The sequence below is a fragment of the Labeo rohita genome, chromosome 20 (assembly GCF_022985175.1).
Source record: "Labeo rohita strain BAU-BD-2019 chromosome 20, IGBB_LRoh.1.0, whole genome shotgun sequence".
Taxonomy (NCBI): Eukaryota; Metazoa; Chordata; class Actinopteri; order Cypriniformes; family Cyprinidae; genus Labeo; species Labeo rohita.
This window is the reverse complement of record NC_066888.1, coordinates 22,518,640-22,542,796: the sequence shown is the minus strand read 5'-3', so window position 1 is coordinate 22,542,796 and position 24,157 is coordinate 22,518,640. Positions and strand designations below refer to the sequence as shown.

The window sequence follows — 24,157 nt, the reverse complement described above, 5'->3', positions numbered from 1 at the left end:
GGAGAGTCTGTCAAGCGCTAAGATGACCTCAATTGTATATGTTCATGCACAAACAAATGCAGAAAACTGGAACACATGCTCCATAATCACCAGGTGGAACCAAACAATTAAAGGCGCATTTCTGCAGCACCAACCGGATTTGCAAAAATAATGACTATGAATTGCTTTTAAACACGTGTGAGCCTGCACCACAAAACCAGTCTTAAGTAGCACGGGTATATTTGTAACAATAGCCAAAAATACATAGTATGGGTCAAAATGATCAGTTTTTCTTTTACGCCAAAAATCATTATGATATTAAGATCATGTTCCATGAAGATACTTTGTAAATTTCCATCCATAAATATATCAAAACTTAATTTTTGATTAGTAATACGCATTCCTAAGAACTTAATTTAGACAACTTTAAAGGCAATTTTTTTTTTTTTTTTTGCACCCTCAAATTCCAGATTTTTTTAAATAGCTAACTTCATTTGGACAGCTTTAAAGATGATTTTCTCAGTATTTTGATATTTTCTCACATTCATACAAATAGTTTTATCTTGGCCAAATATTATCCTATCCTAACAAACCATACATCAATGGAAAGCTTATTTATTCAGATTTTATTCCGATAAATCTCAGTTTAAAAAAATTGACCCTTATGACTGGTTTTGTGGTCCAGGGTCGAATATATACTGAACACTCCTCATCTTTTATTGTTAGGACAAACTGGTAATCCCGCCCCCAAATTCACGCCATTGGCAGAGAGCCGACCCACTTTTTCTGATTGGCTATCATGGACGGGCCGCGGTTTTGTTTACAAAGCCTAAAGTTTTTATTTTTTATTGATAATTGTATTGATTTTATTAGTGGTATTCCACAAAAATACTAAGTGTAAGCTCTAGGGGGCAGCATTGGTCCAAAAACCCGTCAAACACCTGTAAATAATATCCTTCCTTCAGTATTGTACTATATAATCACCTATTGATTTTGATTGCTCTAGTAGTTTTTAAGACAATTCTATACACCAAGGATGTGTGCAAAACAACCAATCTTAGCACAATACAGTGTGCAAGGTTCAAATATAAAGTGCTTTTCTCTCAGCAATCCCCTGAACAGAAAAAGAAAGCCCCATACTCCACAACCCACTGCTCTCATTTGTAACTGATTCACGTGCTCAATACAAGTTTCACTGCTTTGCCTTTTATTTTTTTCACAATGCTTCAAGGTTAATTCTAGGAGTTTTGATTCTGAAATGCACAATCAGTTCTCATCAGCAACATTTGTCCTAACGACTTGATCGAGGTGTTTTTGATGTCAGGAACGGCACCATGAGAATGTCAATGATAAAAACCAACGCTATACAAAATATTCCTCTTCTTTGATTAAACACAGATTTATCTAGTTCTGGGCTGTGGTGCATGATAGATGTTCACAGTTACTGATGGCTGATGAGCAGTTGAGTTGAGGTAAGTGAAAAGACCAAGGCCTGTACTGTAAGGCCAACTAAACTTCATTCTGTCTTCGGATCCTGGTGGAGAGGTTGCTGACGTGACCTGAACGCCCCGAGCGACCCGTCAAGCTCAGGTACTGCCGCAGTAGCTGACTCACGCGCTTTTGGTTGTTCCACTTGCGGGCAGATTTCCTTATCCCTATGAAGCCGCCGTAGCGTTTCTGCAAAGGCCTTCCGGAGCTCACCAACTTCCGGAAGCCGTGACGACCTTTCATAAAGCCTCCAAATCGCTTGGATATGCTTACGGCTGCCTCACCGCTCTTCTCTTCTCCTACAGCATCCTGGTCCTCCTCTGTCCTCGGGTCAAGGTCCGGGTCATATGAAATTTCGAGTTTCTCCTCCTCCTCTGAAGGCTGCTGGCTGCGGAGCGCTTGCGCAGCGTGTCGAAACCGCTCCAAAGCCTCAGTATACTCAACGCCATTGTCATTTTCTATGCTCACTGTGGCCAGAGGCTCCGCTTCATCGTCAGAGCGCTTTGATGTTTGCTCCTCCTGTAATGATAGTGGAAGCTGGTTCAGACCCGCTGCTTGGTAACACAAATCCCAGGTCAATGCAGGAGAGGCCTGTGATTCGCATTCCAGGATGCATACCTGCAAAACAGCACAGATTTGTTTTTTTTTTGTTTTTTTGACCAATAGAACATTTCCTTACATATATTTATAAAATTGGACTGAACATGCTGAAATCATATCGTAAAAACATTAATACTGACAAATATTATTACAATTTAAAATTATTGTTTTGCAAAGCTGAATTTTTAGTATCACATAATCCTTTAGAAATCATTCTAATATGCTGATTTGTGGAAAAAAAACATTTTATTATTATCACTGCTAAAAATAGTTGTGCTGCTTAATATTTTTATGGAAACTGATTTTTCTTTAATAAAGTTCACATGACAGAACAGCGTTTATATGAAAAAGAAATCTTTTGTAATGTGACTCTGGACCACAAAACCAGTCATGGGGTCAATTTTTGAAATTGAGATTTATACATCATCTGAAAGATGAATAAGCTTTCCATTGATGCATGGTTTGTTAGGATAGGACAATATTTGGCCAAAATACAACTATTTGAAAATCTGGAATCTGAAGGTCCAAAAAATTCAAAATACAGAGAAAATCACCTTTAAAGTTGTCCAGATGAAGTTCTTAGCAATGCATATTACTAATAAAAGATTAAGTTTTGACATATTTACAACAAGAAATTTCCAAAATACCTTCATGGAACATGATCTTTACTTAATATCTTAATGATTTTTGGAATAATTTGGGATCATTTTGACCCATACAATGTGTTGTTGGCTGTTGCTACGAATATACCAATGCTACTTAAGACTGGTTTTGTGGTCCAAAGTCACAAATTATATAGGCTAAAAAGTCTTTATTTCTGTCTTCTATCATTTTTGTTTCTATATGAAAATGGATTTTTCCTTTGTTGGAGATTTATCATGTTTATATTAATGATTTGAATTCGCCCTTTCTAATAAAATGCTATAAGTATTAAAAATTCCAAGTGGCACAATGCTGCATGCAAACGGTCTTACCAGTGCAATGAGATGTGAAATGATCTGTGGCATTGGTGCAAGAAATGATATGATAATTGAGTGACTAGAATGGGATAAAATCATCATTTTGTATGTGATCAGCAGTGCTCAGCTATAGACAAATGCATGTTCTTTCCACAAAATGTTCATGTGATGCCCTTTTTAAGGACGGATATGTTTTAGGTTTTGAATAGGTTGAGTAGATTTTTTATTATCTCCCATTCATAGGGAGAAAATCATAAATTGTGTAGCGACTTATAACAGTAGGGTGAAACTAGAAGCTGAACGCATTCAAAATAACAGGCCACCGCAAATTAAATGTTGATGGCAAATGAAAAAACATTCAGACAGAAGATAGAAGACATATGGGCATAGTTATGAAATACAGCTTTACATGTATTTGAAAAGGTTCTTACAAAAGGTTCTTCTGTGAATACTCCCTTTTTGATTGTGAGTGTAAATACACTATCTTCATAAATCAGTGTATGAATCTGTTGATGAATTTTAAAGTCTGACACCATTGTGGTGTCACAGAGCGAAAGCATGCCCATAGGGACCCATCTGGTCGTGGCACGACTGCCTCCACCAAGTGTCAATCACTCCTACTCACAACATCGGCAGCTGACGAAACCACAGCAGCCAATTATGGGTAGACATTACCCCAATCACCCCAGTCACAGCTGTTTGGTCTGAACAGTCATTAGCAACTTGATTACAGCCACTATCATGACAGCAACCAACTTTTAACAAAGTTAATTTGTATCACAGTTTTCTCGTCCACTCCTGCTATAAAGATACCCAACAGACATCTTAGACCATGAACACTAATAGGGAGTTTGTACTTTTATGTTAGATACATGTGGTCCTTACCAATGTATTAAACGCTTGGTGTTCAGGTAGGATGAGTCCACAGGTTAAACAGTCCCCTTGGCAGTCGCTGTGACCCGAGGCGCACAAGCATAAGAACAGCAGGGTCCAAAATGGGGTCTTCATGACTTCTTCACAGAACACACACCGGAACAAACAAATGAAGCAGGATCTTAGTCAGAGTAGCCAATGTGATATCTGATGAAGGAAAGAGAAGAGATGTATCATTGGCACTCAATATTGCGTTACTCCCTAAAAAAGAACACTGTAAAAAAAAAAAAAAAAAAAAAAAAAAGTGTAAAATTTACAGTAAAAAACTGGCAGCTGTGGTTGCCAGAACTTTACAGTAAAAAATACGGTAGCAATATTTTTTTTTTTTTTACTGTTTTAACTTAATTTTACATTTAAATACGTATTTTCATTAAGTGATATAATGTTAATATACCAACCTGTTTAAGTACTGAAATCTGTTTTGTACCTTTGTAATACACTGTTAACCACCAAAAGCAGGTGGTAATGAGAAAATCACATGATGAACTAAAGCCCATCAAAAGCAGCTTTTAAATACTAACATATATATAGAAGGTGCTATTCACACAAACACTAAACACCATCATGGTAACACACATGAAATTGAAATAATGCAATAAACATGAATTTAACCACGTTAGATGTAACATACAACCCTAATGTACGAAACTGATCAGAAAAAACTAAGAAGAAACAGTTATTTTAACAACACCAAAAAAAAGTATGTAAATTCAGGGTTATTCACTGTAAATTTTACATTTTTTCCACTTCCAAAAATGTAAAATTACATGCAATGTCCAATACAGTTTTTCACCGTATAAAATAGGGGAACTTACCATTTAACATGTTTTTACTGTAGCATTTTTAGTCTTTTACTGTTAAATTCACAGTATTTTTTTACAGTGACTAATTACGTTACTTAGTTACTTTTTATGGAAAGTAATGCGTTATGTTACTTTTGCGTTATTTTTTAAATCTGGGCAGGGCCTGCTCACTTGTTTTTAATATAAAAAGTTTAATTTTTGTTAAATGTAAAAGCCCTTTCACACCAAAAGCCTCAGCCCGAAGGAAAGGTCAATTCACGTCTGTACAGTACAACACAGAAGAAGAAAGTTCAACACTCTTCAGCAACAAAATAAGAACAAATGTGACCCTGGACCACAAAACAAGTTATAAGGCTCAATTTTTTGAAACTGAGATTTATATATCATCTGAAAGCTGAATAAATAAGCTTTCCATTAATGTATGGTTTGTTAGGACAATGTTTGGCTGAGATGCAACTATTTGAAAATCTGGAATCTGAGGGTGCAAAAATACTGAGAAAATCGCTTTTAAAGTGGTCTAAATTAAGTTTTTAGCAGTGCATATTACTAATTAAGAATTAACTTTTGATATATTTACGACAGGAAATTTACAAAACATGATCGTTACTTAATATCCTAATGATTTTTGGCATTAAAGAAAAATCAATCATTTTGACCCATTTTTGCCTATTGCTACAAATATACCTGGTGTTGTGGTCCAGGGTCAAAAACGTTAGTTTATCTTGAGTAATTTTTGATTATTTGTATGGTTGAACTGGATCATCGAAGGTCAGCAGCAAAGACGGTCAGAAAATCTGTTTTTTGTGAGATGAATTAATGAATGTTCACATTTCACATCTTACTCCTGATTTCTCTCAACATGGGAACAGGAGAGCTTTCAATCAATAAATGGGAAAAAAAAAGTAACTGGTGTTACTTAACTCAGATATTGTAATGCGTTACAAAAAGTAATGCGTTATTTTACTGGTTACTATTTTACTGGTTACTTATCTAGAGGAGAACAACTGAATGATTCTCCAGATGTTCTAAGACAGTAACAGAGCAAATTTTAAGTGGTTCCAAGATAGAAAAAAAAAACTCCTAAAACTCTAATGGATTATGCTAAGTAATTTAGCTACATCAGAGATTCTAATTTGATTCAAATTTACCCCTTGGCTTCATCTTGCCTAGTTCTTACACTCATTTTACAGCTCCAGTAATAGAGTTTTCAGCCATAGGAAAAGACTTTAGGGATATGATTCTTACATTTGTATAACATTTCTTACTATATGTAAATTTTGGAGCAGTTTTTTAATGAAATGAATACTTTTATTTACCATGGATGCATTAAATTTATCAAAAATGATGAAGACATTTAATTTATTATTTTGCACTTTCTATTTATTTATTTATTTATTAAGAACCATGAAAAGATATCACACAGCATAACTGTTTTTTGAGCACCAAATTAGCATGATTTGAATGATTTCTAAAGGATCATGTGACACTGAAGAATAAGGTAATAGCTGTTGAAAAATCAGCTTTGCCATGACAGAAATAAATTACATTTAAATTTTTAACTTATTTTAAATTGCATTTTCAAGGTTCTTTACTGGCATCCGCGCTTCTATAAACACCAATGGATATTTTTCCATTACACAAAAAAGAATCTTTATAGTGGAAAAGGGTTCTTTAAATTTTTAACATGTTCTTCACGCTAATAAAAAATTGGGGAAGCAAAAATAGTTCTTTTTCTGTTAAAAAAAAAAATGCATTTTGGAACCTTTCTAAACAGTGTTCCTAGATCTATAAAGGTTGACTTGTAGCTAATCAGCTCTGGAACACTTTTTTCCACCCTTGTCAACCAGCTAAACCAATTCCTGCTAATCCCAGATATTAGGACTGATAACCAGGCATTTTAAAGATAAACCTAGAAATGGGTCCAGTTTTCCCTAAAGCCAAACACATGTCCTTCTAGAGATAAGATCACCTCATGACGATCACAACCACGACAGAACCCTCGAAGGGAATCAAACATATTTGAAAAATTCACACATGAAAGTGTAACGTAATGATGTGGATCAACCACCACTACTTCCACTATTGAAACATGTCAAATTTTGCAAGCCACCATCTGTTTTTTTTGCCCACACATACTGAAGTTCATTAAGGAAACTCATCATAGGCCCTAATTAATGTCTGAATTAGCGTGTGTGGCATAATGAGAAGGAAATGAGTGCGGGAGAGAAAGAGCGGGAATGCAGTTCCCATCAAACTCTGACTCACGCACTGCGCCAGCACACATTAGTCACGACCGCATTAGGAGAGAAACGCACACATCTCTAAAAGCTTTCTTTGATGAAAGCCAACAAAAATCTTTCGGTGAACTCCAGCGCAGTGATGAAAAGTTGACAATAAAAGCATCTTGAGATGTCTCTGCTCAGTGAGCAAAGAGTATATATAATTGTATCCCCTCATGTGGACATGGATATCTAGAGCACTCTGAGGGAAGGACTACAAAAAAGCCTGACTCAAAAAAAGTTTTCCAACCAATTAAATCCCTTGCATCATTAATACAGTTCAATTTGGAGAGCAATTTGCTAAAACATTTTTACGATCATCCCCTGCTACAATTTCTTATTTGTCTGAGATAATGGAAAACATGAAAACAGCTGGAGGGAAAGTGCAAAAGCAGCAGCTTTAGCAACTGTCATCTATGAATACTGTGCCTGTATTTAGCAGAGGAGATAGATGTGTCCTTTTTGACCTATAAAATTCTTTTTGACCCCAATTTCATAGAAGGAGTAAGGATATATGTGACCCTGGACCACAAAACCAGTCATAAGTAGCATGGGTATAATTGTAGCGATAGCCAACAACACATTGTATGGGTCAAAATGATCGATTTTTCTTTTATGCCAAAGTAAAAATCATGTTCCATAAAGATATTTTGTAAATTTCCTACTGTGAATATTACAAAAAATCCAACTTTAAAGGTGGTTTTCTCAATATTTTGGATTTTTTTGCACCCCCAGATTCCAGGTTTTATTGTATATTAAATATTGTATCTCAGCCAAATATTGTCCTATAACAAACCATACAATGGAAAGCTTATTTATTAAACTTTCAGATGATGTATAAATCTCAATTTCACAAAATTGACCCTCACTGGTTTTGAGGTCCAGGGTCACATATGTCCTTAAAAATATTAAATGATATATGATGTACATCTTTCCAAACCCTATGACTTACTTTCCTATGTGAAAATACACCTTTTTTTTTACAGCCATTTGTATATTTTATGGATCTGGCTTTCAGTCTCATCTGCATCCAGCTATTTTTAGCTGTACAAAACAGATATATAAACAGATAAATATTACAAATTGGTGTGTCATACCATGTTATTTTAATGTATTTCTTAATTATAAACAAACTGGTTTGTAGTTTTACCGCTTACTGCATGTTGTTATTCTTATTACTTCGCTATAGCGAATAATGAACCAGAAGTTTTGCCCATAGGCTTACTTCCACGTTAAAGAAAAAGGTGGATATCTTGGAGCATTTTGTTTTTATTCATACAGTGAAAGTTTCTTTCTATGGACAAAAAAGGTTTGGGACAACATGAGGGTGAGTAAAACTACATTTTCATGTTGAAGCACAGCTGAAGCTACTCTTTACCTGTAGTTCTCCATATAATATACTATTTTTTAGTTTAGATCAGGCTACTCTTATCTACACTAGAAAACAAGAATGATCAAAAAATGCAATATTTTAAAATGTAATTATACATCTGATACTTTAACTGACCCTACACAGGGAGTTTGACTGACAGGCGACCTGACCAATCATAAGGCAGAATCTGCCATTTTGTCCGACAAACATGCCAGACAGAAGAGATTTACATCAGTGGACTTGAACTTAAAAAAAAAAAATGTCTTTCCACGATTAAAACAAGATAACTTCTGATGTTTATTCATGTTTAAAACAATCCAAAGCTCTCCATTGACTTTGTATTGCGGGAAGCTGCCTCTTGTCATTTCTGACTTATAACAAAAAAACAGAACAATGTCTAAAAGCTGCTATGTGACAAGGTGTACAGTAAGCAAGCTAAAAAAAAACACAGAATTCCGTTTTTATAAGCTGTTTACGGACACAAATAGTTGTGAATGTCAGGGTATTTCACGTTGCGCCATTCAGTTGGATAATTTCTCCAGCAAAAGAAAGGTAAGGGAAAGGAGCACTGACATAGACCAACAAAATTTAGTTTCTCAATATATATCCTCCTCTCAGGTCTACATAGGGTGGTGAAATAATCTTTTGGCATGGTTAAAAATAATTATTTTTTTCCTGTCGCGATTAAGTTTCCCTCCAGTGGGTGTAGATCTCAGTGTAATATGACACGTTGCGCGTTACTTTTGTGTTCTTAAACCCTCAACTTTTGGGTCGACAGCTTATAAAAGTAGTTCTGTGTTTTTTTTTTAGCTTGTTTACGGTACATCTTGTCTTGTTTTAGACATTGTTCTGTTTTTTTGTTATAAGTCAAAAATGACAAGGACGCAGCTTCCCGCAATACAAACTCAATGGAGAGCGTTGGATTGTTTTCCCCCCTGGTGGGCGTGGTTTTTAGATTATGAAGCATGTACGGCTTGTCTGATGTAGCAACAGTAACTAAAGGGGGCGGGTCATTGCGAAGGGTCAATTTTCTAGTCAAGTCAACTAGAGGTTGAGCTGTCCAGTACAGAAACAAATAAAATAAAATCTAAATAGATCAATAATACAGCAATAAATAGGCTGCAGTGTTGTTTTGAGCACTATTGACTTGATGACAAAATATTTTGGAGGGTGAATTTTTGATTGAATGCCTGTGGGTCCTAGTGTAATGCTCATGCTCTGTCCGCAGTCTTTGACTAATCTAAGGGAATGCGACTAATCTGATTTGACCGGTCTGCTCGCCCTCTCCTACAGCCACCTGATCATATCTTCTCCACGGCAAACACCAAACCCCATTCTTATTCTGTTCCCGCGCCGTGGCTGAAACACAAATGCTTGAACTGAGTCACCACCAGATTCTGAAAAATCAAGTCTGCTGCTTTTCTTCTGTTTTGTGTATTTCCCATTACAATTTTTGTTGGTCAACCGTGTCATGACATGTCAAGAATGAGCAAATAACAATTACTTTTGTTTGTTTGCTCCACAGCAGATGGAACGAGGACCATGACCTCTTTCTCAATTCTCATCCACATTAATATCATCCGCTGAATGCGAAGGCACTTCATCTCAGATTTATTACGCAGTAAATGATAGCTCACCTGTTTGCTATATCTAGAAATTTTTTTGTCCTTTGTAATAGCACTGTATCAAAATAATCTAGGCTCTTCTCATTGTCATAACCATTTCCGTTGAGGAATGGGGGATTCGCATGGTTACTTTAATTGAGAGCACAATGATTGCCAGAGGGCTCAGAGTCTGCAGTCCCGTTGCAGACGATCATGGTTCCCTTCCACACACACTGCCTCTTCACTGGCAGAACAGCAGCAATCATTGCATTATCCTCCCTGTGGCCATGACAATGAGCAGAGAATTTACCATAAAAAGACGGGGGGAGGGAGTGAAAAGTTTCTCTCTTTATTTATTTCTGAAGGACTATCGGCATGATATTTCAATTGCGAGGAGAAAATGCAATAAATGCCACTGTCACCACAATTTAAATCAAAAGCAGTGGTGAAAGTAAATAGCCAAATGCATATATTAGACTGTTTGACTCATGGAAAGTCACAATTTCGTCACAGGGTTTGCAATTTCAAAATCAAAATGACACACGCTTAGAAAAAGTTGTTTTGGAATAATAACGCTCGCAGTGAGCTGGAGACGTGTAGTATGAAATTTCTATGCATGGCATATAATCCTCAGTGCAGGAACTAAGCAGAATTCTGGACAGCTATTGTATGATAGAGATACTATGACACTGTATATATAGTCCAGAAGCAGCTGAAGTCATGTGGATAGAATAAAATGCAATCAGTTAAGTGTCACAATTATGCATAATTACCTATGATATGAAAAGTGAACATTAGATATGGCAGCTTTGACCTTATACTGGTTCTGAGTGATTCATCAATTCTGTACGATTGTTTTTTTTTTCATTGCAATTAATATTGAATACATTGCTCAACCTGAAACGTTGACAGCTTCTGGAAATCCATTGAGACCATTAATTGATTTAATAGATTTTCTCTTGCTTATGTAAGAGAATATAACTCTAATTGATAGATGTACGTAATTATGCATGCAACACTTCTGCTCTAATGGATTTTAGGGTAAAAATCAATTTAACATGGCTCAAGTAATTAATCTGAGGAAAACTAGTCTTCCTAATGCAGTGCAAAGTTTTAAAATAAGTACACTAAATTAGACAAACAGCTTTCATATTTAAATTCATAGAGGATTGTTGCATGAATTTATTATGGCATGCATAATATATGCAATTTGGAAGATTTAAGTAGATAGACCTTGAGTTTGTCTTAGTCCAAAGATGCAAGCAAATTAAAAGAACTATTTAAACTTTTCATAAATTGATTTAAAATATGTGTATGAATGCATGAAGACATTTCGTGGCCTTGAAAAGAGATCTGATGGCTGCGTACGAAGTATGAAGTGCTTCATACAGAATATGAAAATAATGGAAATCAATTATGTGATTTATTATGGAAATCAAAGTAAAAAAAATAAAATATATATTTATATATATTTATAAACATGTAATTATTATTCTCCTTAATTTGGGAGAAAAATTAAAAAACAAAATCGGAAATTTAACTTTGTCTAGCTTGATATATCTTAATTTAAAAAATTTCAGCATTATTTTTTGTATTGTTATATATGATATATTGTTTATAAAACACAATGTATATTTAAACAATAAACCCTAATTGACAATAAATAAAATGTAGTTAACAAATAAAATCAACACACTGATAAGAGTTCATATTTGTGCCTTACCTTTACGTGGATTATTAATAAATCATTAAACCATGTCGATATACAGTCTTTTTTTTATTGATCATGTTATTTACTAATGTAAATGAACTGTCTTCCCAGAAGCAGGAAACATTCATATAAATGTATAGCGCACTTGTTGCTATCCTGCGCAGACTGTAATTACATGAAATATCGAAACGAACATTATGCACAAAATGCTCTGCTAGTTGATTAAAGGGAGTCTCAGTGCACACTTTGTGTTAAGTTTAGTTTAATTACAGCTGCAAAAAATATTAGTAGTAAATGGAGAGTCACTGACTTCAAATAGTGCACTCAGGTCTCTGTGATCAAAGGATTGAATGAAATACACTTATTACTGTTGTCTTGAGTGCTCTATGCAATTATAATCAATTGTAGAAGGACTTATAATTCTGAGAATGTCTGTTAGCCTACATCTGCAAAACAAACAGAATCCAGAAATATTCTATTCGTACACACAGAAATACATAGTTTGAAAAAGTAGCTTATTAACAAAAAAAAACTTTGAATAAATAATAATAATCAAAAAACACAGATGTCTGCAAACAAATTTTACAAGCAACAAAAAACAAACAACAAAAAAAGAAAACAGCATAAAGTCATGGCTGGTAGCCATGAAGATGATTAATGTGGAAATGCTATGAGTAATGGAAAAAAGATTATTTAAAGATCAGCACTAATCATTAAAACGTCATCCAGGGACCTTGTCACATTAATATTAGCCTAATCACACTGCCATAAGAAAAACATTGACTGTGATGGCAACTGCAGTCATTTTGGTTTAAACAAATATTAATATTGATAGATGAGCAAAAAAAAAGTGAGTGATCACAAAATACTTATCAGACAAAAACAACAAATCACCCAACAAATCAGGTATAATCTGCATTCTTTTACTGTGAAACTAGAATCAATAGAAAAATACAAAAGAGGCATCACATGACACCTTGTTTTACCTGCCGTCTGCGATAGCGGGTTGTTCTCGGTCTCTCTCTCACCTTCAGTCTTGAGGTGTGGCGGCTATGTCCAATCTTCAGCTTCTTGGTTTGTTCAACTGCTTGCCTGCTCCCTTTCTCTCCCCTCTTATAACGGCACACCCCTTCCTCTGGTTCAGCCCCCCCAGTGTCTGTGGATGGGGCTACACCAAGGCAGGGTATTACGCACAACCTGGACAGCCATACAACCCTTAGTCAAGGCTGACGTACAAGAGACTACCAACGTCACCTCTTTCCCTACCCCAGAAGATATGACCTGGGCTAAAAATACACATTCAATTTGTAATGGACTCAAAATTCATTGGTTTTTATCCAATGGCATATTGATTGTATATGTCCAAACATAGTTCCCATCAATTAACTCGATGATCAGAAACTTAGATAACGTGCCTTTAACAAGCTAAGCGTTGGCTTAGGAGTGCGAATTGCAAATTAAGCCCGAAATGCAATTTACAGTTGAGCGGTGCATACAGGAGAAAAACAAAATCTCCCAGAGGCAAAAAGAAGTCTCGGTGGACGGTGAGACTTCACATCCACCGTAAGGGAAAGACAGGATTGTGCCAACAAGAATATGAGGAAGAGTTTCCTAAACCATTGCTGTTTAGGAAAGCAAAGGTGAAAAGAGTTTTGAATCATACAACTATACAAATAACTTGCTTTTATGTAGCATTTAAATACAGTGCATTTGTTTTTAGGTCAAACTGAGGTCATACCTCAGCCTTAAAACACACTCTGAAAAAGAAAGGTTCTTTACTGGCATCAGTGGTTCTAACCTTGAAATTCCATAGAACCTTTTAAGTGCAGAAAAGGTTCTTTATAGTAAAAAAAAGATTCTTTAGATTTTTTGAATGTTCTTCAAAATGGTACTTTTAGGAACTGTTCACTGAAAGGTTCTTTGGGGAACCAAAAATGGTTAATATATGGCATCACTGCAAAAACACCCTTTTGGAACCTTTATTTTCAAGAGTTGGTTCCTTCTCAGTATGAGTAGCAATTTGAAATGGAATTGAATAAAATTGGCATCACCACTAATGAAGCTGAATTAAAATGTAAATATGACAAAACTAAATTTCCTAAATTGCTACATGGATTTTGGGGAATTAAGTGTTTTTCTACTCTTGTCCACAAAAGTTCATTTATTAAATATGATGAAATACACAACCAGTCCAAACGTTTTTGAACAGTAAGATTTTTTAATTGCTTTTAAAGAAGTCTTTTCTGCTCACCAAGCCTGCATTTATTTGATCCAAAGTACAGCAAAGTTTTAAAAGATTTTTACTATTTAAAATAACTGTTTTCTATTTTGTGTCACATGTTCCTTCAGAAATCATTCTTATATTCTGATTGGCTGTTTAAGAAAGATTTATTATTATTATTAATGTTATTATATTATCATTATTATTCTTTTATAAATAGAGATCCAATATAATAAAAAGCTTTTGCAACATTATATACTACACCATTCAAAAGCTTGGAGTATAATTTTTCAGGGGGGAAGAAATTATAGTAATTAATAGTTTTATTTAGCAAGAATGCTTTAAATTGATCATAAAGTGATGATAAATGACATTTATAATGTTACAAAAAATTCGAATTCAGATAAATGCTGTTTTTCTGAACTTTCTATTTATCAAAGAAACCTAGAAAAATTTTACAGCAAATCAGAATATTAGAATGATTTTTGAAGGATCATGTGACTGGAGTAATGATGCTACAAATTCAGCTTTGAAATCACAAGAAAAAATTACATTTTTAAATATATTTAAATAGAAAACAGCTCATGCAAAAATATTTTAAAATTTTACTGTTTTTTGCTGTACTTTGGATCAAATAAATGCAGATTGGTGAGCAGAAGAGACTTCTTTAAAAAATATTACAAATCTTACTGTTCAAAAACTTTTGACTGGTATTGTATACAACATCAATTTCTATAGGTGACATTTAAAATTTCTATCTAGAGTATGGGGATAGTCATTTTGATTCCCAGAGAATGCATGAACTAATTAAAAGTATAACTTAAATGCAGTGTTAATTGGATAAAAGCATCCACCAAATGCATAAATGTAAATGTCAAACCTTAACATCTTTTAAAACCTTCGAAGGCTAGATATCTTTCAAACAAGGCTTTTCCAAGCCAATATTTAACATCTTGACAAACCTTGCTTTTCTTCTTATATGTTTAAATTCTACTTCCTTACATTCAAATTCGAACTTTAACTCAAATCTGTTTGCTAATTTCAAGTTCAAGGAAGACCAGTGCCAAACCAGCATAAACCAGCTTGGACCTTGTCTTTCCAGCAGGGATGGTGGAGTTTTATGCAATGAACATTAGCAAACAATAATAATAAAAAAAAACATCAGCCAAAGCGTTGAGGGAAAATTGAAATACTGTAACATTGTGTTCTAGCTGATAATTGCTTTGATTGGGCATATATAATTGTCAGGAAAGCCTGCTGAAAAATAAACTCATTTGAGTACCACCAGTACCTAATATAGGTCTGAATAACAGCACCCATTAAGTTACAATGGCTTGCTTTGATCTCCCTAATCATGTCATTTCAGAGGCTGTTGAATAACATGGATTAGATGCAAAAATAAACACAAATCCCGATTTGTAATTAATCTCTAAATGCACATGGTGATTATAAAAAGCATGTGTCATGCATTTGCGCCACTGAGGAACCAATAAGCATCACAATTATTCATGCGTATGTCCAATATTCAGTCTTTGATAACTCGCTTCTAAACCATAAACAACCAAAATAACCCATCACCTGAGTCCCTGTCCCATGCATTTGCATACTGTTCCATACAGTAAGCCCGGAATTAGATATTATACACAGACAAACAGAAATGCACCATGCCGCTACAAAGGAACTCATCAGATTCTGTGCCACATCATATTACAGCAGTGGCTGAATCACAGAACCAGCATCTGAATGCATTGTGCTGAGATACCACCACAGAGTAAAATTGAAGTCAGTTCTACGCAAGATATGCAATTATACGAGTGGGCTTATTCACCTCCGTGACGCAGAATGATTGGGGGCTTCTCTGGTCAATGTTGTTTCATTCCCTTCATCATTCCAGGGCAAAGTTTTATTGTTATATGAGGCGATGAAGAGCACCGAGGCATGTCCACATCCCTGTGGGAGACACCGCTATGTTTTATGGAAAGCCCTTGGCAATAATTTCCAGTGATGACTATTAATACTAGACACTTAATTGATTTTAGCAGAATAACCCAAAGACATGACTCATTATAAGAAAATATGTGAAATACAAAGCCTGTGCATAAGAGAGATCCAATGTTGAAGGAAGTCTAAATCAAGGCTATAAAACAAAAGTTTCTCCACATAGTATACATTTATTTGAATAAATTAAGACAAAATAATCTAATTCTGAAAGGACAAAAACCAAGCTATATCTCAGGACGTCTATGGTCACTGGTAAGACATAGGTGCTGCTATAGTTAGCAGAGAAGTAAAAGAAGAAGAAAATAATTGGTTGAGAATTTTCTATAATGTGAGAATGTGGGAGTGACAGCCTGGTCAGACAGTCAGGGGATGTTCTTGGGTTATCATGGAGGTTTCCTTATCTGTGTCTGACATTTAGGTAACTTTAGGAAAGCATTAAAGAGCCACCTTGTGTCAGTGGTTTTATCACATTTTAAAAGTTGGAAGGACTTAGATTCTTATAGGGGATTTTAGTGCTTTTAACCCAAAATTGCTATAAAAACAGCTTAATCCCACTTTTAAAGTTGGATAATCCTTGATTCTAACAGGGTGTATATAGGGGAGACCAAAGCTTCTACCTTTTGTCACAATATACCCAGTATGGGGTAAGTTGTCACAATGGAACCTGCATATTATAAGCTTTTTGGTTCTACCTAAAAAGCAACCATTTAAAAGGAAATGTATTGAAATGTCAAATAATTGTTTGTTAACAAATTGTATAAACCATATAAATCAAATGTGACAACTTGCCCCAACGATTTTTAAGTAAACTAACTTACTCTGAGTGCACAGTTCAATCTACCTACCTTTGTTACATAGCTGTCTTGTCTGAATGCATGCGTGTTTTTGTACTCACTTGTTAGGAATAATCTGATTATACGAATCTTGAGATTAGAAATTTATCTAAATATTAATCTTTTGGGTTTTGAGCACATTTGTGTAATGGCTTTTTAACTCCTAACTCTATACGTTAGTTACGGACATTTAGTCGCAGTCGTGCTATAATGATTACCCAAGCCAAACTACACGCAGAACATGTCATAAACGTAAAATTGCGTAACGCAAAAACGAATAACTCCCTTTAAAAAGTCAAGTATTAACACGAAACATGCTGGCAAGATACTAAATACTTGATATAATTTGACTGGTCACTTTTAAATATGTGTTGTGACGTTCTCGTATCTTATTGGTGAACGCTGTCATTTGTAATGATATTGACCAATAGAAACGCAGAACAGCACCAGACGCGCGAAGATCTAAAAAATACGGAAGTGTTATTACGGAAATGCTGTTTACGTTGTACGTTGTTATGTTGCTTTTCAAGTTGTAATGATTGTAAGTGTGTTGAGATATCACGTTAATACGTTTTTTATTAATTATACATTGGATCAAAAAAGTTTGAGTAACGACACTTTCCGTTTGCAGCAATTTCACGGGTACGTTTATTCAGTTTATTGACAAAAAGACAAAAAACAACGCAAAATTGTAAATGCTTAAGTATTTAGTATAATTTAACTGCTTCTATCTCTCTTTTATTGTAAAGGAAGATCAATATTTATATAAGCAAACAAGTAAGTTAGTCCTGTATTGCTAATAAGAACCGTAAAAACGTACAACTGCGTCGTCCATTTAAATGCCTTTGTTTACATTTTAAGATCTGTGTGTATTTGTATAAATAAATACATGCTTATGTATGTATTTGCATAAAGTTATATGTACACTACCAGTCAAAAGTGTTTTAACAGTAAGATTTTTAATGTGTTTTTTTTTTTTTTAAAGAAACGTCTAATGCTCACCAAGCCTGCATTTATTTGATGAATATTGAGAAATATTTATACTATTTAAAATAACTGCTTTCTATTTGCATATATTTTAAAATGTAATTTAAATGTAAAAAATGTAAATTATATAGATTAACAATATTTAAGGTACAATATTTGGTACATTTTTTTCAGGATTCTTTGATGAATAGAAAGATCCAAAGATCAGCATTTATCTGAAATAAAAAGCTTTTGTAACATTATACACTATAATATTTAAAAGCTTGGAGTTTTGTTTTGTTTTTTTAATTAAATTTATACATTTATTCAGCAAGGAAAAGTGATCATTACAACATTTTGTAACATTCTATTTCAGATAAATGCCGTTCTTTTTAACTTTCTATTCATCAAAGAAACCTGAAAAAATTCTACTCGGCTGTTTTCAACATAATAAAAATAATAATGTTTTTTGAGCAGCAAACCATAATATTAGAATGATTTCCGAAGGATCTTGTGACAGGAGTAATGATGCTAAAAAAATCAGCTTTGAAATCACAGGAATAAATAATATTTTAAAATATATCTAAACAGAAATCCGTAATAGTAAAAATATTTCAAATTTTACTGTTTTTTCTGTATTTTGGATCGAACAAATGCAGGCTTGAACCTTATTTAAAAAAACATGAAAAGTCTTACTATTCAAAAACTTTTGACTGGTAGTGTACATATGTTAAAATGTAAAATAAAAAGTGGTTATTGTAACTAATTATATATTTCTTTGCTTGTAATATCAGAACAATGAAATAACACTCAACACCTGAGAACCCCAGCGAATCTCGCATTTGATGCAGTGAACAACAAAGGCTCCTAGGATGGACGATATCTACACTTTGCAGCAGGAAGTGGGCCGGGGAAGCTATGGAGTGGTCTTCAAGGGACGCGTAACAGAGACCGGCTGGTGGGGCGAGAGGGGTGACACGGTGGCCATTAAACGTCTACCATGTTGTAGCCCAGAGAGTATAGAGCTCTACCTGCAGGAACTCTGGGCTATGAGAATCACAGCACGAACCCACCCCAATGTCATCGCTCTATACAACTGCCTCTTACAGACGGGACCTAGAACACTGCAGCCCCTGAGATCAGGGAGGCTGCCTTTGGATTTGGTGGAGAGTGCTCTCAAAGGAAGAGTAGTGGACAAAGACTCAAAAGCCCAACCGAGAAATCCCTCCAGGTCAAAAAGGAGGCTGATGTCCACAGAGGAGGTTCCTAGGCGCTGCTTTGCCCTTTGGTTGGTGATGGAGTACTGCGAAGGAGGGGATTTGAGTCAGTATATTCTATCCAGGCCGCCAGATGCTGAGTGCAACTATGCAGTGGTTCGGCAACTCGCCAGTGCCATTGCGTTCCTGCACGGGCATGGAATTGTGCACCGTGATATAAAGCCAGATAATGTCCTTGTCTGTCTTACTAAAACAGGACCAGTCATGAAGGTACAAAAAGAATGCATACCACAGGGTTACAAGCATGTACTTCTAAGAAACAATAATATTAGTTAAAATGCTAATGGCATATGGAGTATTTGGAGTCAAACTAAGTGCAATTGTCATGGGCCCGATTTGCATTTTTACAAGCTTTCATGTTGTTTTTGAAATGGTCTATACTTATAGACCCACATTTTGTCTTTTTTTCCTCTACCTCTTTCCGTTTTTATTAGTCCAGAGGCGTGGAAATTGTTCCACTTGGCTGTGATAAATAACAAAGCATTACAAAAGTACTTTTGAACTTGTATTTGCATGATAGACAAATGCTTTGGTGTTGCCCTACAACGTAAAACACAATTCACGGTTTAGAGTGCTGATAAGAAAAAAAGAAAAAAATGCATTTATATTATTGCTGGTGTTTTTTCCACCCAGATCATTAATCATGCTTTTTTTTCACGTCCGAAAAACTTTTTTGTATAATGACGAAATGTGCCTGAACCCTTTGAGCCTATTCTGTTAATCAATACCAAGGCTAGCAAAACAATCGCTGTACAGATAAAGTTTGAAATGGATTGTCTTAAAATCCATTCTTCTAAAGTTTCAAATAATGAGTTTTTACGTGTCATTGCATGTAGAGACAATCAATGTAGTGTGCTTTGAAGCGACAGATTCAATGTGCTCTAAATGTGTACCAGTCAAATATTAGGCATCGCACAAAGTGGATAGTAAGTTGCCCTAGGCTTATCTAGAATTAGAGTTATCTATAGTTGTTAAAATAATTGCTTTTGTATTTTCCAAAAATGTCCAAAGCAAGTATATTTCAGGATTTACTGCAGTAAGAAAAAGTTTTGTCAATAATATTAGACTAGACTAAGACTAAGAAAACATGAATGGCCTGAGTCCCTCATTCAGTGAAATGAAGAGAAGAAATTATTTGAATAGATATGGTTTTATAGACACACTACCAGTCAAAAAGATTTTTAATGTATTTTTTAAAGTCTCTTCTGTTCACCAAGCCTGCATTTATTTAATCCAAAGTACAGCAAAAACAGTAAAATTTTGAAATATTTTTACTATTTAAAATAACTGTTTTCTTTTTGAGTATATTTTAAAATGCAATTTATTCCTGTGATCAAAGTGTCACATAATCCTTCAAAAATCATTTTAATATGCTGATTTGTTGTTCAAGAAACATTTTATCATATTATTTTATTATACTTTATTATTATATTATTTTATCATATTATTATCAATATTTAAAACAGTTGAATACATTTTATTTTTTCAGGATTCTTTGAATAGAAAGATCAGTGTTTATCTAGAAATAATACGCTTTTTAACATTATATGCCATTTAAAAGCTTGGAGTATGACAGAAATCATATTGGAAATGATAGAAATTAATACTTTTATTTATCAAAAGTTATTATAAAGACATTTATAATGTTACAAAAGATTACTATTTCAGATAAATGCTGTTCTTCTGAACTTTCTTTATATTAAAGAAACCTGAAAAAATATATATACTCATCTGTTTTCAACATAATAGTATGTTTTTTTTGAGCAGCAAATCAGAATATTAGAATGATTTCTAAAGAATCATGTGACTGGAGTAAAGATACTAAAAATTCAGCTTTGAAATCACAGGAATAAATTACATTTGAAAATACATTCAAATAGAAAACAGTTATTTTACATAGTAAAAATATTTCAAAATTTTACTGCTTTTGCTGTACCTCGGATCAAATAAACGCAGGCTTCTTTAAAACACATTAAAAATCTTACTGTTCAAAAACTTTTTACTGGTGCTGTATATTTATTCTAAATATGTTTATTTTAAATGTTATATTATTTTAATATTTCTTATAAAATATTAATTTAAATAAATACATTTAATAGTTATTTAATTACACATAAATGTAAAAACTAAAAGTTATTAACACCATGTTAACTCCCTCCTCATGTCTTACAGGTGGCAGATTTTGGCCTCAGTAAGATGGTGGACAATCCTACAGATGGTGTCCAGAGTAGACTGGCTCTTTCCTCTACCTGCGGCTCAGACTTCTACATGGCTCCAGAAGTTTGGGCAGGTCGTAGTTATACCGCCCAGGCTGACATCTTCTCTCTGGGTGTTCTTTTCTGGGCTGTGCTGGAGAGAATCACTTTCCTAGAGGATGGCACTAATCAAGAACAACTGGGTTAGTTGAGGGACGGGGGGGAATGGCTCATTTAGCACTACCCATTTAATGTTTTTAATGTTTTTGTCTTTATTTAATCAATCTAGTTCCATGATGCATGTATTGTTATGATTAAAATGAAACAGGAACTTGTATATGCAGTAAATGAGGTCTTATAATGGGTATGATGATTAATATAAAACCCACCATCTTGTGATTGTCACATCTACTTCACAGAAATAGGAGTAAAATTAGGAACCGGAATAGAAATTCTCACAATTTCCAGAGCTTCTCTTCACTGGTGTTGGCAGGCGGGTGGCTATTTTGGATACTCCTCTGACAGGTTACCTCATCCGGACCACTTCAGATCGCTGTGGAAGCTTTGTTGTTGAGCGCTTGACATAGTAGCCCATTATCTTAATGCATAATAGCTGAGATAAACTAAAGTGGTCTGAGGATGCAGGTTTTGGATGGAGTGCATAAGCTGTACAAGCAGTCCTCAGTAATTACTCGAACCCAGCGACTGCGCTCCTAGCAGGCATACAAAAAAAGGTCAAATGTTGCAGCTTATTTATATAAGGGCAATTAACATCATTCCACACATTAACCTCTCTGTGTGGTTTGTTTGCCTTGAAGTTTTGTGAATAATAATGAGTTTGTGCCGTGCAGATACATTGGATTGTTTTTATTGCTGCTTCCTAGTGTTGGTGAACTATAATGAGTGGTGCAAATTCAAATGCACCATTTGGGGGATCAAAGGAAGCTCCTCAGACAGAAATGAATGGAGGACCTGCTCAACAAAATGCTTGAAAATTGATTAAGCATAACATCTGTTTCCTGTTTATTCGGTGTTGTTCTAGGTGCATATGCAATGCGAGGCCGCTGGCTCATCCCATTAGGTGAGGCGCTTTGTGAGAATCCTGACCTGCAGTTGATCATCCCTATGAGGGCACGACGTGCTCCGCCACTGCCGCCACCTCCAAACCCTGCTATGTGCGAGCTGCTGATGGACATGCTAGATTCTGACCCTGACACCCGGCCCATGGCAGAACAGCTGGAGAAGAGGGTCCGCCGTGCCATAGAGGTGCACTGATCTCAGGCAGCATGCTAGTGGTCTCCTTTATACACTGAAAAACTTGAAAATGAAGCCAAAAAAGTTATCAAACAGCTGTGGTAGTGTTTGTCTACTTGGAGATAGCTCAGCCAAAAATGAAAATTCTGTCATTAATTACGCACCCTCATGTCGTTCCAAACCAGTAAGGCTTTTGTTCATCTTCAGAACACAAATTGAGATACTTTTGATGAAATCCAAGAGCTTTCTGACCCTACATAGACAGCAATGTGACTAAAATGTTCCCAGGCCCAGAAATGTAGTAAGGACATGTTAAAATAGTCTTTGTGATATCCGTGGTTCAACCGTAATATTATGAAGATATGAAAATGTGTTGGGGTACTCTTCATAATGGTGGCGAACATTGACACGGAAGAGAAAAATCGTTAAATAAAGTTGTTTTTCTTTTTCGTTCAGTTGGATTCCTGTCCTTAGAGGGTCAGAAAGCTCTTAGATTGGATCAAAAATATCTATATTTGTGTTTTTAAGATGAACAAAGGTCTTACAGGTTTGGAACAATATGAGGCTGAGTAATTAATGACAGAATTTTCATTTTTGGGTAAACTGTCCCTTTAAGTTAAAAAAAAAAAAAAAAAGTTTTATTTACCTTAAATTTGAGTGCCGTGTCTGTTACTATATGATGCTTTATAAATTGTACTATAATTTCAATGCAATTATTATATAGGGCTGCATGATATATCCAGATATCGCAAATTAATAAATCGCTATATGCATTTCATGACTTGCGATAAATCGAATGATTTTATACTTCTAAAAGTTGTTGATGTAGCTATATAATACCAAGTTTAGCAAAGAGTGATATTTAAAGTGTTTCTTAAATTGATGTTAAAAAATAGTTTTTAGGTAGTTTTCACCAGATAAAGCTTGAAACATGTATGTTGATTATATCATTTGTTCTTAAATGTAATTTTAATTGACTTTGCACACTTGAAGCATTATCATATTAGATTCTTCAGTATCATGCAGTCCTGTTAGTATAACTCAGTTTTTGCTCTCTTTTGTGGTGTTTTCAGTGATTTAAATGTAATTTCATGTATTTATTGTGAAGTCAACAAAGAACAATATAAAACAAGTGAAACAATACAGTCTTGAGTGGAAAAACATGTTTTCCGAGTCCAAACTTGCTTTATCTGTGGAATTTGTAATACAGCCTTCATGCTTATAAGGATAGCCAGTCATAATCGGTTATAGTTGTGTTGTCAGACACAAGAAACTGAGCATTCAAAACGGTCACACCACAAATCGCCTCCTTGAAGCGACAGTGTAATTATAGAAAGTCAAAACGACTGAAACCTTTGAAGTTTCACAGCTGGTGGCGCATGTTCAACATCTAGATCGGAGGGGAAATAATTCTGTCTCCCCTAATGTGCATCTGTGAAAAACGGCACACGTATCAATCATTCAGATCGCCTGTTTGCCAGCGACAGGACTGTCATGGTTTCTGCAGCTCCAGTGGCCAGTCTTAGATGTTTTTTTTTTCCTTACAGAATGCTTCAGATGGCTTTCTGGTTGGGAAAAAACACTCAATCTTCCACAGGAAATTGAAGTCCCTGTTTGTGATGGATATAAATGATATTTGGCTCAATTCGTGTTCAATAACTTCTCAGGTCTAGAAAATGAAA

The 24,157-nt window shown here is 34.8% G+C and overlaps 2 protein-coding genes across 4 annotated transcripts; one reads left to right on the top strand and one right to left on the bottom strand.

The window, feature by feature from the left end:
• Window positions 1-86: 86 nt before the first annotated feature.
• On the bottom strand, window positions 87-17,094 carry pnocb (prepronociceptin b). 3 transcript variants are annotated; one of them, XM_051138635.1, is made up of 5 exons: window positions 16,796-17,094; window positions 15,778-15,899; window positions 12,715-12,925; window positions 3,912-4,106; window positions 87-2,085 (listed from the first exon to the last, which is right to left on the bottom strand). In XM_051138635.1, the coding sequence occupies exons 4-5, from the start codon at window positions 4,032-4,034 to the stop codon at window positions 1,489-1,491; spliced, it is 720 nt and encodes a 239-aa protein (XP_050994592.1). In that variant the 5' UTR covers window positions 4,035-4,106; window positions 12,715-12,925; window positions 15,778-15,899; window positions 16,796-17,094; the 3' UTR covers window positions 87-1,488. The 3 variants fall into 3 exon arrangements, with proteins under 3 accessions (XP_050994592.1, XP_050994594.1, XP_050994593.1); XM_051138637.1 differs by having other exon boundaries at window positions 3,912-4,039; XM_051138636.1 differs by having other exon boundaries at window positions 12,757-12,925.
• Window positions 17,095-17,244: 150 nt separating this feature from the next.
• si:ch211-63o20.7 (Serine/threonine-protein kinase pdik1l-B-like) lies at window positions 17,245-23,702 on the top strand. Its single transcript, XM_051138633.1, has 4 exons — window positions 17,245-17,425; window positions 18,544-19,236; window positions 21,199-21,424; window positions 22,264-23,702. The coding sequence occupies exons 2-4, from the start codon at window positions 18,622-18,624 to the stop codon at window positions 22,494-22,496; spliced, it is 1,074 nt and encodes a 357-aa protein (XP_050994590.1). The 5' UTR covers window positions 17,245-17,425; window positions 18,544-18,621; the 3' UTR covers window positions 22,497-23,702.
• Window positions 23,703-24,157: the final 455 nt, after the last annotated feature.

Bases quoted from the DNA above. Each gene is read 5' to 3' on its own strand.
- si:ch211-63o20.7 (XM_051138633.1), top strand. From the start codon at position 18,622: ATGGACGATATCTACACTTTGCAGCAGGAAGTGGGCCGGGGAAGCTAT. The intron at 19,237-21,198 runs GTACAAAAAGAA...CATGTCTTACAG, and splicing joins AAACAGGACCAGTCATGAAG to GTGGCAGATTTTGGCCTCAG. The intron at 21,425-22,263 runs GTTAGTTGAGGG...GTGTTGTTCTAG, and splicing joins CACTAATCAAGAACAACTGG to GTGCATATGCAATGCGAGGC.
- pnocb (XM_051138635.1), bottom strand. From the start codon at position 4,034: ATGAAGACCCCATTTTGGACCCTGCTGTTCTTATGCTTGTGCGCCTCG. The intron at 2,086-3,911 runs GTAAGGACCACA...GCTGTTTTGCAG, and splicing joins ACCAAGCGTTTAATACATTG to GTATGCATCCTGGAATGCGA.